Source organism: Salmo salar, chromosome ssa03, assembly GCF_905237065.1.
Source record: "Salmo salar chromosome ssa03, Ssal_v3.1, whole genome shotgun sequence".
NCBI lineage: Eukaryota > Metazoa > Chordata > Actinopteri > Salmoniformes > Salmonidae > Salmo > Salmo salar.
In genome coordinates this window covers 17,817,837-17,831,238 of record NC_059444.1, presented here as the reverse complement: position 1 = coordinate 17,831,238, position 13,402 = coordinate 17,817,837, and the positions used below count along the sequence as shown (strand labels likewise).

The 13,402-nt window shown below is 41.7% G+C and overlaps 2 protein-coding genes and 5 non-coding genes across 11 annotated transcripts; 6 read left to right on the top strand and 1 right to left on the bottom strand.

Annotated features, from left to right (window-relative positions):
* Window positions 1–1,847: 1,847 nt before the first annotated feature.
* Window positions 1,848–6,369, bottom strand: LOC106599149 (piggyBac transposable element-derived protein 4). 3 transcript variants are annotated; one of them, XM_014190255.2, is made up of 5 exons: window positions 6,256–6,369; window positions 5,464–5,560; window positions 5,192–5,326; window positions 4,686–4,880; window positions 1,848–4,472 (listed from the first exon to the last, which is right to left on the bottom strand). In XM_014190255.2, the coding sequence occupies exons 2-5, from the start codon at window positions 5,535–5,537 to the stop codon at window positions 2,474–2,476; spliced, it is 2,403 nt and encodes an 800-aa protein (XP_014045730.2). In that variant the 5' UTR covers window positions 5,538–5,560; window positions 6,256–6,369; the 3' UTR covers window positions 1,848–2,473. The 3 variants fall into 3 exon arrangements, with proteins under 3 accessions (XP_014045730.2, XP_014045732.2, XP_014045734.2); XM_014190257.2 differs by lacking the exon at window positions 6,256–6,369 and adding an exon at window positions 5,986–6,249; XM_014190259.2 differs by lacking the exon at window positions 6,256–6,369 and having other exon boundaries at window positions 4,757–4,880; window positions 5,464–5,562.
* Window positions 6,370–6,424: 55 nt separating this feature from the next.
* Window positions 6,425–13,148, top strand: LOC106599148 (calreticulin). Of its 3 annotated transcripts, none has more exons than XM_014190253.2 (16): window positions 6,425–6,496; window positions 6,939–6,998; window positions 7,178–7,226; window positions 7,397–7,456; window positions 7,656–7,720; window positions 7,904–7,977; window positions 8,145–8,216; window positions 8,610–9,252; window positions 9,612–9,713; window positions 10,040–10,243; window positions 10,398–10,492; window positions 10,581–10,790; window positions 11,039–11,152; window positions 11,323–11,466; window positions 11,682–11,774; window positions 12,159–13,148. In XM_014190253.2, the coding sequence occupies exons 8-16, from the start codon at window positions 9,165–9,167 to the stop codon at window positions 12,378–12,380; spliced, it is 1,272 nt and encodes a 423-aa protein (XP_014045728.1). In that variant the 5' UTR covers window positions 6,425–6,496; window positions 6,939–6,998; window positions 7,178–7,226; window positions 7,397–7,456; window positions 7,656–7,720; window positions 7,904–7,977; window positions 8,145–8,216; window positions 8,610–9,164; the 3' UTR covers window positions 12,381–13,148. The 3 variants fall into 3 exon arrangements, with proteins under 3 accessions (XP_014045728.1, XP_045570535.1, XP_014045729.1); XM_014190254.2 differs by having other exon boundaries at window positions 6,439–6,521; XM_045714579.1 differs by having other exon boundaries at window positions 6,429–6,998.
* LOC123741951 (small nucleolar RNA SNORD74) lies at window positions 6,787–6,866 on the top strand. Its single transcript, XR_006769474.1, has one exon. It is a non-coding gene; the product is annotated as a small nucleolar RNA SNORD74 (small nucleolar RNA).
* On the top strand, window positions 7,040–7,110 carry LOC123741923 (small nucleolar RNA SNORD75). Its single transcript, XR_006769448.1, has one exon. It is a non-coding gene; the product is annotated as a small nucleolar RNA SNORD75 (small nucleolar RNA).
* LOC123741954 (small nucleolar RNA snR60/Z15/Z230/Z193/J17) lies at window positions 7,499–7,582 on the top strand. The gene has a single exon (XR_006769477.1). It is a non-coding gene; the product is annotated as a small nucleolar RNA snR60/Z15/Z230/Z193/J17 (small nucleolar RNA).
* LOC123741953 (small nucleolar RNA snR60/Z15/Z230/Z193/J17) lies at window positions 7,760–7,844 on the top strand. Its single transcript, XR_006769476.1, has one exon. It is a non-coding gene; the product is annotated as a small nucleolar RNA snR60/Z15/Z230/Z193/J17 (small nucleolar RNA).
* Window positions 8,014–8,086, top strand: LOC123741950 (small nucleolar RNA SNORD47). The gene has a single exon (XR_006769473.1). It is a non-coding gene; the product is annotated as a small nucleolar RNA SNORD47 (small nucleolar RNA).
* Window positions 13,149–13,402: the final 254 nt, after the last annotated feature.

Below are 13,402 nucleotides of genomic sequence, written 5' to 3'. Positions count from 1 at the left end.
GGATTATCTTGGCAAAGGAAAAATGGTCACTAACATGGACGTAAACAAATCTGTGCACACAATTTGAGAGAAATACGTTTTTTGTGCATATGGAACATTTCTGTGATCTTTTATTTCAGCTAATAAAACATGGGACCAACACTTTACATGTTGCGTTTATATTTTTGTTCAGTGTAGTTCCGATTATGACAATGGAATGAATGATGGAATGGAATGACATAAATAAGGACAACCCAAGAAGAGTCTTCTTCAGATTGTTCACCTCCATACTGTACATCCCTGTTTTGTGCCAACAAGAGGCAGGAGGCAGAGATGACCAGGAGGGAACAGAAGGCAATGAAGGAGAGACTGAGTGAGATAGAGAATTTTAGTGTACAAGGTAAGAACACAAAGACAGAAAATTATGAAAGAAAAAGAGGACAGAAGACATGGGGGAACACAAATATGGAGTGTGCAGCAGGACAAAAAAAGGGTCCAGAGAAAGTGGGTGCCTGCTGTCCCTGTTCCTGTGCCAAATGTCGGGGCCATCGAGTGCAAGCCCAGGCCAAAACCAGACCTGACACCTGAGTATGGACTCGAGCATAAGGCTGACCTAGCACCGAGGCACAGGGCTGACAAGGAAGACAGAGCTGCTGGACATTGAGAATGAAGAGTGTGAGGATGAAGTTGCCTCACAGGGGCAACAATAAGATTATGTCTTCCTCAACTTTGGAGGAAGCCCAGCATAAGTTTCAGAAGAAGGCTCAGGAGAACAGCCGTAGGGTCCAGACCGGGGCCAGGGAAAGTGATTGGCTGGGTGAACTAAAAAGTAAAAGCGAGAAATGAGAGAAAGATTGCAAGAACATACTGAAGGGAGGAGACTCAAAGTGATCAGTTCTACATTAACGGTGGAGTGATTTGCAGCCATGCCCAGCGAAAGCGAGAGAGAGAAAGAGAACTGGGCAAAACTCCTCAAGGGTGAGAAAACAAGATGGAGGCCGGAAAGATGCTGGCAAGAGTGGGAGGAGGAGATAGCCAGGAAGAAGAATAAGCTGAAGAGAACCGAGAGAAATGGGCTCTGGAACGAGAAGTTGGAGAACAAACACAGCAGCCAGGGTAGTAATGAGGACAACTCACTGCCTGAAGAAGCATCTGAGGCTGAAGGTGATGAAGAGGTGGAATATCTTTAAAAGCTGCAATATGTCACTTTTTGGACGACCTGTCCAAATTCACATAGAAATGTGAGTTATAGATCTGTCATTCTCATTTAAAGCAAGTCTAAAAAGCAGATCTGTTCTGTGTTATTTCTATGCTGCCACTTTTTGTTTTTATACTTGTTTTTTGTCAAATAAACAAAAATTAGGTGAACTATTACAATTTTAGCAACCAGGAAATGCCGGAACAATTTCTGCATAGTGCATCTTTAACATACTGGCCCTGCTGCTGCCGAACTCAGCAGGGACAGATACAAATGTCTCTGGTACAGTTATGACAAGGAGAAAACAGACTCCAAGGAGGCGAGGAGCAAGAGGGCGATAATCATTTGGATCAATACAAGAGTCAAAGAAGATGATCTCAAGAGAACTGTGAGAAGTCCAGCTCCAGAATGCTCATGTGAAAGTTCTCTCTTAATAAATATTTAAGTCAATCATAATATTTGTGTCCAAACTGAATCAATTATATACTGTTCCTATCAGATACTGTTAATCCATCAGATACTATTCCCCCCTAATATGGTACATTATTGGAGACATAAGATAATATGTCAAAACAAGACACCTAAAAAAAGAAACATAGTTCAATTAGTTGCGTTCATTTCAAAATGTAATTTAATGAAACAATTAAATAAAATGGAAAGAATACAGAGGGAATGTTATAGATGTTTTTATTTATTAACCCAAACCCTGGTAACCAAAGCAGGCAAGCTGAGATGTTCCCAAAGTGGCAATTCCAAAGCATAAAGGTGAACAACTAATTCATAATGATCTGAAACAATTTCCAAAATGATCAATAAAGAAAACAGTTGCTAATTTTCTAATGGACAGCAAAATGTCTTCCAATGTTTTTTTGTTCAGCAATTCCTGATACGTGATATAGAAAGCATTGTTGAGCTTTTGGGAGTTATAGCAAGCCATGTGTTTACCGCACAAAACTATTGGCAACCATAAGCAAACATTTGTGGTGAACACAAATACATTTGAATTAAAAAAATAAATACAATTGTTTTGTCATCACATACACCGGATAGGTGGAGTGAAATATGTTGATTTACAGGGGCAGCCATAGTAGTATGGCACCCCTGGGGCAAATTAGGTTACAGTGCCATGCTCAAAGGCAAGTCGACAGATTTTTCACCTTGTCGGATCAGGTATTCAAACCAGCGACCTTTCGGTTACTGGCCCAATGTGCAACAATATATAGGCGCAACAATTCTCTATACATCCCACCAATTCAGAAATCCTGTAGGCCTAACCCTTGGAACGAAAATAAACTATTAACTTGAATCTTGCTCGTCATTGTCTTTTTTCACATGCCATATTCTGAAGCAGTTCCTATCTGGTATTATGCAGAGTGCCACCTTGCAGGACTCACACTGCCAAATGGTCTTGTGCTTACACAAATGACACTGCCTCCTTCCCTCAGAAGCTTTATTACACAACGCAACAGTGATGGGATCTTTTGTGGGCACAGGACAGCACAATAAACCAACTTCCACCTCTTCCTCTTCTTCACCCTGCTTTTCATCCTGTTTTTCACCATGCTTTTCACCCTGCCTTTCCACTCGCTGTTCGCTCGGTTGTTCCTTCTGCTCCTCCCCCCTCTCCTCCTGAACATCCCCTTTCAATGCAATGTCAGCAAGCTGCGAACACAGCTTCTCCCTGAACTGTTTTTGGGCCATGGGCTTTGTGTTCTTTGTCACGGCCATGTCCTTGTGCATGAGCCAACTGTTCACCACAGCAACATCTACAAAGTGGTAGAAGAAGGTTTTGTACCACTTCATGGTTTTCTGGGCCACACTGTAGCATTTGATAAGGGAATCAGACAGGTCCACACCCCCCATATACTTGTTGTAGGACTTAATCGGCGCTGGGGCGGGTACAGGCTCTGTTGTCCAGGTTCCATCCTCTAACCTCTTGCGTCGTTGCACCTGCTCCTTTGCAAAGGCTTTATGGATGGTGGTACACATGATGACTGGTCGTGCGTCCATCCACTTGGTGAAGAGCAGCTCCCCGTCACGAAGCCAGCGGATGGTCCCTCTCTTTGCTCTGGGAGGCATACTGTTCTCCTGAACACCAGCGAGGCCCACACGGTTTTCACGTATGGTTCCACAAGCTCCTAATTTGTTCTTGTACAGGTCACGGAAGAGAGTTGCGCTGGTGAAATAATTATCAACGTAAATGTGGTACCCAGTGCCCAAGTGAGGGATATTCAACAGGTCCATGACAGCATCATAGCTCTCCCCTTTGCCTGAAACAGATGGGTTCTTGCTCATAAAGACATTGAAGTCGCAGGTGTAGCCATTTCTTGAATCTGCTAAAACATACAGCTTGAATCCATACCTGTAGGGCTTGGATTTAATGTATTGTTTGAGGCTGTGGCGGGCCTTGGAGCGCACCATACGCTCATCAATGGAAAGGTTCTGGAATGGGTGGTAGAAGGCTCTGCATGCCGCCAATATCTGGTCTTTGAGAGGTTTGATTCTCATGAGCCGATCATACCCCGCAGTCCCCTTCTTCTTGTCGTTTTCCTCATCTTCTGCTGGGTCACTCATGTGCAGTGAATAGGTGATCGCCCGAAATCTTGTCATAGTCATGACTGTACGGCAAAAAGGAATACCATACAACCTGTTCGGGACCCAGTAGTCTGATACAGTGTGCACATTCAGCAGACCCATATAGATTACAATGCTGAGGTAGTTGTACATTTCCTCCACAGATACAGGTTTAAATCCCTGTTCATGTCTTCTCTTGGCATTCTTGTTGGTGTTTGAGCAGAGAGTATCAACAACGTCATTACTGAAGAAGAGCTGGAAGAGCTCTAGAACAGTGTAGTTCTTTGAAGTGTCCAGCTGGGGTCCTGGAGTCCTAGCTGGTTCAAAGGGGAACAGTTTAGGCTCTTGGTCTGGTTCATCCTCAGTCTTCCACCTCCTCTCTGACCCAATGATAAGAGGTGTGGCTGCATGAGCGTTCCTTCTGGATTTGGCAGGGCTGGATAACCAAAGGGGAGAGGATGGAGGCCTGGCCTTCTTTCTCCTCTTTTTCTGTGTTCCTTTAGGGCTGGAGATGGTTTTTCTCTTGTTTGAAGCTCTGGTCTCTATGGCTTCTGTCTCAAAGGAAAATGTGTCTTCATCCTCCCCACTGGACTCTGAAGCCTCAGTGGAGAGAGGGAAGGAACCTCTTACTCTGGGCTGTGAAGAGTCTGTCCCATTGGACAGGGAATCATTCCCATCTACAGTCTCTGAAGGTTCTGTCCAACTGTCTTCATCTTCCTCTCTGAAACGTATCAAAGACAAATAAGGATAAGAGTGAGCAAAATCAGTTAATTGTGACATCCCTAGTACATGCAAATATATAATAGTCAAGGAACAAATTTATGTGTGAGAAAATAATAATCATACCATCATTTGAAGGCATAATATCACATGTAGTGGTCAAGGGATGGCATTTTATGAGACAAGTTATAATACTGAAACTGATTCAACTCACTGGTCCAAAAGTTGATCCAACGCTTCTTTGAAATCGGAATCTATTAAGGAGGAAGACGAGGGAAACCTTACTCTGGACTGTGAAGAGACTGTCGCTTTGGGAGGGGAGTCATCCCTCCCTCTAGTCTCTGTAACTGCTGCCCCATTGCCGTCTACAGTCTCTAAAGGTTCTGTCCAACAGTCTTTATTTTCCTCTCTGAAAACAAATCAATGAAAAAATGTAGTCAGGGTGAAGCAAAATCAGTTTATTGTGAGATCCCTAGCACAAGTGAATAGCCCTTCATCTTTAATAGTCAAGAAATACAATTCTGTGATTTAAAAAAAATCATATATAATAACACATGCTTACTGTGAATGAGTGGCCCAACACAAAACACATAATTCAAGGTGTATGCTGCATTCCATAAGATTTGCACATACAGCTAGCTATATGATATGTATCAGTACTGTAGTCGTCAAGGAATGACATGTGAGAGAAGTCGTAATAGTGAAACTTATTGTACTTACAGGTCCAAAAGTTGATCCATCTCATCTTCGAAATATGATATGTTGCTGTCACATTCATAGTTTTCATCCCAGTCATTCTCTTGTACTTCCCCTCCATCCTCGTCAGTACTGTTTTCTCGTTGCCTTTTATCCCCCCTGTATGGCATTTTAATCAAATATTCAATTAAGGGTGAGAAGATCATGCCCAATTTGTTGAACAGTGATGAGTGACATGGTAATGATTTTGAAGAGCACTAGACAACATCAATAAGCATTCATTAGCACACACTAACCTCTTGTTGTTGCATCCAAAGAGAGAGTGTCTGGCCTGACCAATTGTGTCCGGCACTTCCTTCTGCTCCATCATTACCCACTGGCTATCTCCACAGCCTGAAACCACAACACATACACACCAGGGGGTAAGTTTAGATCATTGAGTTACCCAGCTAACAATACCATTTCGGTTGGTACTGAAATCGGTTGGCACTGAAACTTTCTCCAACATATATAGATGTTTTATAACTTTAGCTAGATTTCTGAGTTCATAAATACAGATGACTTGAAATGGTTGTCTGACAACAGACTACACACTCCTAATATTAGGCTTTTTAGGGATTTAGGAAACAGCAATTCAAAACAAGCCATTGTTTATCAGTGAGCTAGCTGGCTTGGCTTGGCTATGATTTTCATTTGTGGCCGTGGTTAGGGTTATCAGGTCTGTCAAGCAATGCCCCCACAGTGGGACCCCATGCAGATTTCTAACCAGCTACCCCACCAGGCTAGCTAACACATTTACTGTCTGTTCACTTAGCTACCTGTTTAGTGCTGACGGCTTGCAACCATGTATTTCGTTTCTCCACGTTTAGGTGGCTAGCTGTGTTTAGGTATAATTATGGCATTACATGGTAGACACCATACCAGAAGCACCATAAAGGTTATCTGATGGAACGAAGCACTAGCGAGTGGAATGGCGAGTGACTAGCTACAAAACAAATGGTTTAAGTCCAACCCGGGATCTTTGGAACGTCCCTACTCTAACCTTAACCATAACCATAACCTTGCATAACTGTAACGTTAACCCTTACCTTAACCATTTACAATTGTAACTTCAATGGGGTAACGTCAGAGTTGGGACGTTCCAAGGATCCAGAATAGCATTCAACAAAGCCTAAACAACACAGCGCACAACGTCATGTAATGTGACGCCAATTTTACCCACAAGCCAGCGGGGCCACAGTACAAATACCAACGTCACCCCTTCTGAAATTCTTTTCCGCGCTGAACTCAGCAGTCGAAATGTGGAGGTCATATTGTGCGCTTCAAAAAGTAACTATTCGATTGTTTTTACAAGGTAGTTTAACTTGAAATGAGGAACTATATACAGGTATCAAATAAAAACGCCAACATTTTGCTTGGTGGCCAGCTTTGCTATTAGTATTTCACTTGCGTGTAACGTTAAGTCAAGGTGCATGCGTGGCCTGCCATGTGTGCATGAACTTGCTAACACGAACTACTATAGCTTGGTTACATCTTTCACACAACAGCCGACTTTAATTCTACTTTACATCAGAATCAACACATTTTTACTATTTAAGTAAATTGTCAGGAATTTAATCCGTGTCTGATGTGATGAAGAACATGTTGGTAGGGACATCTGAGACGCCTGAGGAAACGCCAACTTTACTGACAAGACATGGATTGGATTTGAACTTTTCATTCCACTAAGACTTTGTCTGTGATATCTAACCGTTCCTCTGTAAACTTTCAGATTATGAAGTACAACACACGTGATCCTGGATGACTAATGTATCTAATGGTTTACAATCAGGTATGGCACACATTGATGATAACTCATTGTAATTAATATTTAGCCTGTGATGAATATTTGAATAAGAGTAGTGGACAGAAGTGATTTCTGACACATTTTCAAACTGATGGCTATCTATTAAACTATGTGATTGACATGTTATGACTGGACCAATTTAATAGTGAATGTTTTCCTTTTAGATTAACTTCTTGCTGATCCTGTGAGAAACCAGGAGATTGCTCAATCCTGGTATGTTTTCATGGAAACCCTTAGCTGTTTGGATTTTTACTAGCTATGCCGTTGATTAGTATCATTGGGAATCTGACTATGAAGGATCTTAGATCAATGAAATTATCTACTGCTATAATTTTTCTAAAATGCCTCCCCTCTGAAACAATCTTGATTGAACTTTGTTTCAGGTTTGCCTCCAGCTGGAGTGCCATGGTCTGAACTTCCAGCCACAATGATCACCATTGATGGTGAGTCCTGTTTACTTTGGCTGCAAGCATTTTCAACCATTGCTGATACAATGATGACAGCATAGTTCAGCAGATTAAACATGAAGAACTATCAGCATTGTCTTTCGCTCCTATCTGATGTATCCACTGTTAAATAAGATTGTATGGTTATTTTTGCTCCATGATTCCATTTTATGAATCAACTTTATTTGTTCCTCAGGTGGTATGCCTCAAGCTGGGGTCCCTTGGGTGGAACCTTTGTGACTCCTCATGTAACAGTTGCTGGTAAGTAGTGTTTACTGCAGCTGGAACACTCAACCGTTGCTGATACAAATGATGACAGCATAGTTCAGCAGATTAACCATGAAGAACTATCAGCATTGTCTTTCGCTCCTATCTGATGTATTGGCAATTAGATTTGATTTTAAATATGGCTTCCTGCACTTCCTGACAAATTCTCAATTTCAGGTATGGCGAGATAGGAATGTGACTGATCCTGGTTCTCGTTGTCAAAATTTACGCAAGATGGACCACAAGTAAAAGTAAGCACTTGCGCAACACTGCCTTTGCATTTCAACAGCCAGTGATGAAAAGATTCTGCCATATGAGTACACTGATTATACTCCAACCGTTCCATTTATTTCTGGGGGTTTAATGGGGTGAATATCTTGTGTGCTGCTCCTGAACCCATTGCTTATTCCCACTCCAGGTTCAAGGGGGTGTTGGAAGACGAGATGAATGTGCAATAAATTCCCCCAACACGTGAGAATCAACTGAGCGGGTATGTTATTTTACACATGCAAAAACTATTTTTCAGTATCTGCCACTGGCTTTACTGAGTCAGTGTATGACCCTTTACATGAGGGGTATATTTCAGTGGGCTCAATGAGTTGGTCTGTAATATCAGGTTTAGCTTGCTTGATGGACCTGTCAATATAGTTGTATCAATGTTAGCTGGCTAATGCTAACGCGCTGATCCTGCTTTGTAGTATACCCCTCTGGTCTATGATTCATAGTTAAATTGTGGGGTTAGCAAATGATGATTCAATTCTTGAACTCTCTCCCTGAGATCTTGATGACAATAAGAATACTGATCTCTCCCCAGTGATTCCTAATGTTTCAGCCTACCAGTGACTTTATTTGGCTCACTTGTCTTTTTTTTTCTTCCCTCCAGTGTTTGGTCAGGAGGGTGTGCAGGAACTGCCATTACCACTGACCTACAGTTGTCCTGAAGAAAGCAGTGCATCACTGGCTTGAATTTATAATTTAGCAATTTGATTGGAGAGATGTCAAAATAAACCTCATTAAACTGTACATGTGTTCTACTTTAGCTTGGTAAATAAAACCAGTAAGTGTAACCTCATTGTCCAGAACCAATAAAAGGGATTTGTACATAATCAATCTATGCCGTTTTTCATATTTGCTACATTAACTATTAGCTGAGGATATGACTTGAAGATTGTTCCTATATATCAACGGTGGGTGCAGTATGATGCTTCAGGCAAGCGATAATACCATTTTCAGTCCTTTGACAAATTTGTGTTGCTAATTTCTTGAATACAGTATGGTACATTAGCTGTACCACAGCATCCAAGGGCTCAGCTTCCCTGTCAACCAATGACAATCGGACATTTGTTCAGAGTAGACCGATTGGCCAGACGGACAGGGAGTGGGGAAACTGCATTTAGCAGGGTGGTCAACTATCATTTTAAATTTAACAAGCCACGTCATGCGAGGGTCGATGCTATTCAGTGCACTGATTGCACTAGCCAGTGCCGAACCATCGCTGTATTTTAAAGAGCAGTTTGAAGATGGGGGTGAGTTCCATTCATTTAGTGTAGGCTGCCGTTATTGCCAGTTATCTGGAAATGTCGAACTAGCCTAGCTAGTTTACAGCTAACTGTCAGAGCTAATCTTACCATAATGATGCCACGATAGTAGCTAGCTGTGCTTCGTTAGACGCAATAGTGCATATATAGTTTGCTTTTTAGCCACATTCGCTTACAAAAATGGTGGCTGGCTAGCTATCAAGTTAGCCAGCTAATTAAATGTACCTACCTAGCCAACGGGTGACGCTAGCCTAGTGCTTGAATAAACCTTCAACGTTAGCTAAATTTGTGTTCAACTATGCCAATATTGTGGCCTTTCTAGTATTTGATTCTGTTTTTGCTGTCAGATGCTTGGACTACCCGGTGGGTTGAATCCAGCCATAGGTCTGACTACGGGAAATTTGTCCTGACACCTGGGAAATTCTATGGAGATCCAGAGAAAGACAAAGGTAGCTATCGTGTGTTGAACCTGAGGCTTCATGCAGTTTAAAGTGCACGCTAAAGATAAGCTTGTCCAATATTTTGATTCCTCTGTTAAGACCATGTGATAAAATATTTGTATTCAACTTTTAATCCAGAGAAAGTCAGTTAAGAACAAATTCTTATTTTACAATGACTGCCTACACCTCATCTGGTCAGTCAGTTTCGTGACCCCACCATTGTTCTGAGAATTTCAGAATCAGTCTCTCTACACATTTCTGCTTTTCCTCTGGACTGTGGAGCAGGAGGCAACTCCGAAGTTGAAACAGTCCAAAACATATCTTATTCCCCTCAGGTCTCCAGACCAGCCAGGATGCCCGCTTCTACTCTTCTTCTGCTCGATTTGAGCCCTTCAGCAACCAGGGCAAGACCCTGGTGATCCAGTTCACTGTGAAGCACGAGCAGAACATCGACTGTGGGGGAGGCTACATCAAACTATTCCCCGCTGACCTCGACCAGGCAGACATGCATGGAGACTCCAAATACAACATCATGTTCGGTAAAGTCCATTACCAATGAGATAATGATGGTACTAGCAAAATGATTGATAACCACTTAGTTACACCGTACCCCCCTCATTCAACATTTAGATCAATTGTTCAGGTTGTATATTTAATTTGTACTGCTAATCATAGTGGTTTTCCTATATCCAGGTCCAGACATCTGTGGCCCAGGTACCAAGAAAGTTCATGTCATTATCAACTACAAGGGCAAGAATCACCTCATCAGCAAGGACGTCAGGTGCAAGGTAAAGCATATGTCACAAATTAGCTTTTTTCGACATGTGACATCCACATTGGGTGGATCAAATCAATCTTCTTTCTTTTGTTTTCCAGGATGATGAGTACACTCATCTGTACACTCTGATCCTGAACCCTGACAACACGTACGAGGTGAAGATTGACAACAAGAAAGTGGAGTCTGGAAGTCTGGAGGAGGACTGGGATATTTTGCCCCCTAAGAAGGTCAAGGACCCAGAGGCTGTGAAGCCAGACGACTGGGACGAGAGGGAGAGGGTGGAGGACCCCGACGATAAGAAACCAGAGGTGGGTAGATAACGGTAGACACCTTTTCTGTCTAGAGACCCATGGCTGTTTCTGCATTCAACAATGCTAGCAAGCCACATTATTGTATTGGCAGGACAATGGCAGAAACTGACTGGCCGACCAGGTATCTAGCCAGCTATTCTTGATGCAAAAGCAATCCCTTTTGTCTATCTTTTATGAGTAGAATGTGTCTCATGATTTTCACTTTGTTAATGTGGGATTAATGATTCAATGTTGTCATTTGTCAGGACTGGGATAGGCCAGAGAACATTGCTGACCCTGACGCTAAGAAGCCTGAGGATTGGGACAATGAGATGGACGGTGAATGGGAGCCACCCATGGTCTCCAACCCTGACTATAAGGCAAGCAGTCAGACACTTCATAACTGGGGCTAAGGTGTTTCCTGGCCCTATACACATGACAGGACCACATTTCGTTTTTTGATAATGAGACATCGAGTATGACAGTAGTTTTCTCTATTGCCATTTCAGTCATATGAACAGCTGTTTAATTGATTTGTTTGCCTTCTCAGGGTGAATGGAAACCCCGGAAGATCGATAACCCTGACTACAAGGGCAAATGGGTGCATCCTGAGATTGACAATCCAGAATACAGCGCAGACTCTGAAATATACAGATTCGACAGCATCGGCGTCATTGGTCTGGACCTGTGGCAGGTACTGTGGAGGACCTTCTTCAGTCGTTTCAATACCTTAATTATTGACATGTAATGCTAAAGAGTGGAATCTTATTGAAAAGTATTCCGTTTGTGATCATTATTTAAAAAGGCTCTATTTTTCCTTTTTAATTGAAAAGAGAAAATGCATCCCTGAAATAATATTTTTGCCCAGAAATATTTGGAGTAATTCAGACATGTTCATTGCTGTCACAGGTGAAATCTGGGACCATCTTCGATAACTTCCTGATCACAGACGACGCTACGCTGGCAGAAGAGGTTGGCAATGAGACCTGGGGTCAGACTAAGGTCAGTGGTACTCACCTCTCAGGTTCAAACTTTGATACATACCCACTGGGCACAGATGTCAATTCAACGTCTATTCCACATTGGTTCAACGTTATTTCATTAAAATGATGTGGAAACAACATTGATTCAAACAGTGTGTGCCCAGTGGGTGTTCACACTGGTGTCTCTTGAGTCGCATTCCCCTAACCCCAATTTGTTATCTGACAATTTGTTCCCTGACAATTTGGATTATTAAAGGATTATTTGTCTGAATAAATTCACTAGTTTGGTTTCAGATCCTTATGAAGACATATTTGCAACGTTGCCTAACAGCACACTACAAACTGTAAAAATGCTAATTCCTGTGGTTTGTTAAAATGGCTGTCTCTGTTTCATGTTTTGTAGGATCCAGAGAAAAAGATGAAGGTGTCCCAGGAGGAACAGGAGAGGAAGAAACTAGAGGCGGAAGAGATGGGGAGGAAAGAGCAGACAAAAGACGAGCCTGAAGAAGAGGAGGAGGAGGAAGAAGAAAAGGAGGAAGAGTTAGAGGACCGTGAAGAGGAAGAAGAAGGGACTGGAGCAGAGGAAGAAGAGGAGGAAACAGACTCTATAAAGGATGAACTTTAGAGGACTCTGACTTTCTCATTGGGGTGAATCTTCCTTTGAGCCTGAGAGGGATTATGCGTCATTTCGCTTTACCATCCAGTCAGTCAGGCCTCAAAGTAATGTTGAGAGAAGGGGCGGTGAAGAAGTCATTTAGGTTTTACTGCAAAATCTTTGACATTTTTTATTTTATGTTTTTTATTTATTAGATATTGATTTTGACTCACTGGTTTATCGCCTTATTAACTAAGGCGGTAAACCAGTGAGTCAAAACGAACCTATTTCTTGTAAGTATGCTATTAATTGTCTGTTGCTCCACCAAATATCACAGATGATAATTGAATGAAGCTTGTGTGTTTTGTTTTCTTAATTCACATTGAGTGAATATGTACACCATATGAATTCTACGCAACCTTGACATGCATAGCGATAGTTTCCCATTCATTCAATGTCCATTTGCTAACTAAATGCAGTCACATACTGACATAATATTAGGTAGAAGTAGCATCTATAACCTCACCAAGGCCAAATTCATTCACCAACCTCTAATTCCATTGACATTCAGCCATGAACTACTGTAGCCAAGTCAAACGTTTACTCCATTGTGAGTTTTCACTGTTGTATTTTGTCTCGCACAGTAACCTCATACTTTTTAATGTAGCCTATTGCATTTGTTCCCCCTTATTGTTTTTGTAGATATTTGTAACCTTATTTGGGAAATTATGACGATTACAGATATTGTTGTGCAAAAATACTGTATAGTAGTAAAAAAAGAGGGTTGTTTGGATTTTACATGTGTAAAGTGTTCCCTTTGTTACAAATCATCATCATAGCCTATATAATACACTCTTTAGGCTACAGGCAATTAGAAGCCAAGCTAATTAAGTAGCACCATATGCTTCAAGGCATTTTTCTACAGACCAGAATTAATGACAAACATTGACAGCCTTTCATAAAATCTCCTAAGAAAGTTTTTTTTCTTCCTCTGTGTGTTGGGAGTTATTGCCTTGCTATTTATAGGATAATGAGAAAGTCACACAGTTTAA

What these genes read in the sequence shown, in the direction of transcription:
- LOC106599149 (XM_014190255.2), bottom strand. Translation starts at nt 5,537, where the DNA reads ATGATGGAGCAGAAGGAAGTGCCGGACACAATTGGTCAGGCCAGACAC. An exon ending in ATGGATCAACTTTTGGACCT is followed by an intron (nt 4,881 to 5,191) that starts GTAAGTACAATA and finishes ATTTGTTTTCAG; the next exon opens with AGAGGAAAATAAAGACTGTT. An exon ending in TTGGATCAACTTTTGGACCA is followed by an intron (nt 4,473 to 4,685) that starts GTGAGTTGAATC and finishes GATACGTTTCAG; the next exon opens with AGAGGAAGATGAAGACAGTT.
- LOC106599148 (XM_014190253.2), top strand. Translation starts at nt 9,165, where the DNA reads ATGCGAGGGTCGATGCTATTCAGTGCACTGATTGCACTAGCCAGTGCC. An exon ending in AGAGCAGTTTGAAGATGGGG is followed by an intron (nt 9,253 to 9,611) that starts GTGAGTTCCATT and finishes TTTTGCTGTCAG; the next exon opens with ATGCTTGGACTACCCGGTGG. An exon ending in TCTCCAACCCTGACTATAAG is followed by an intron (nt 11,153 to 11,322) that starts GCAAGCAGTCAG and finishes TTGCCTTCTCAG; the next exon opens with GGTGAATGGAAACCCCGGAA.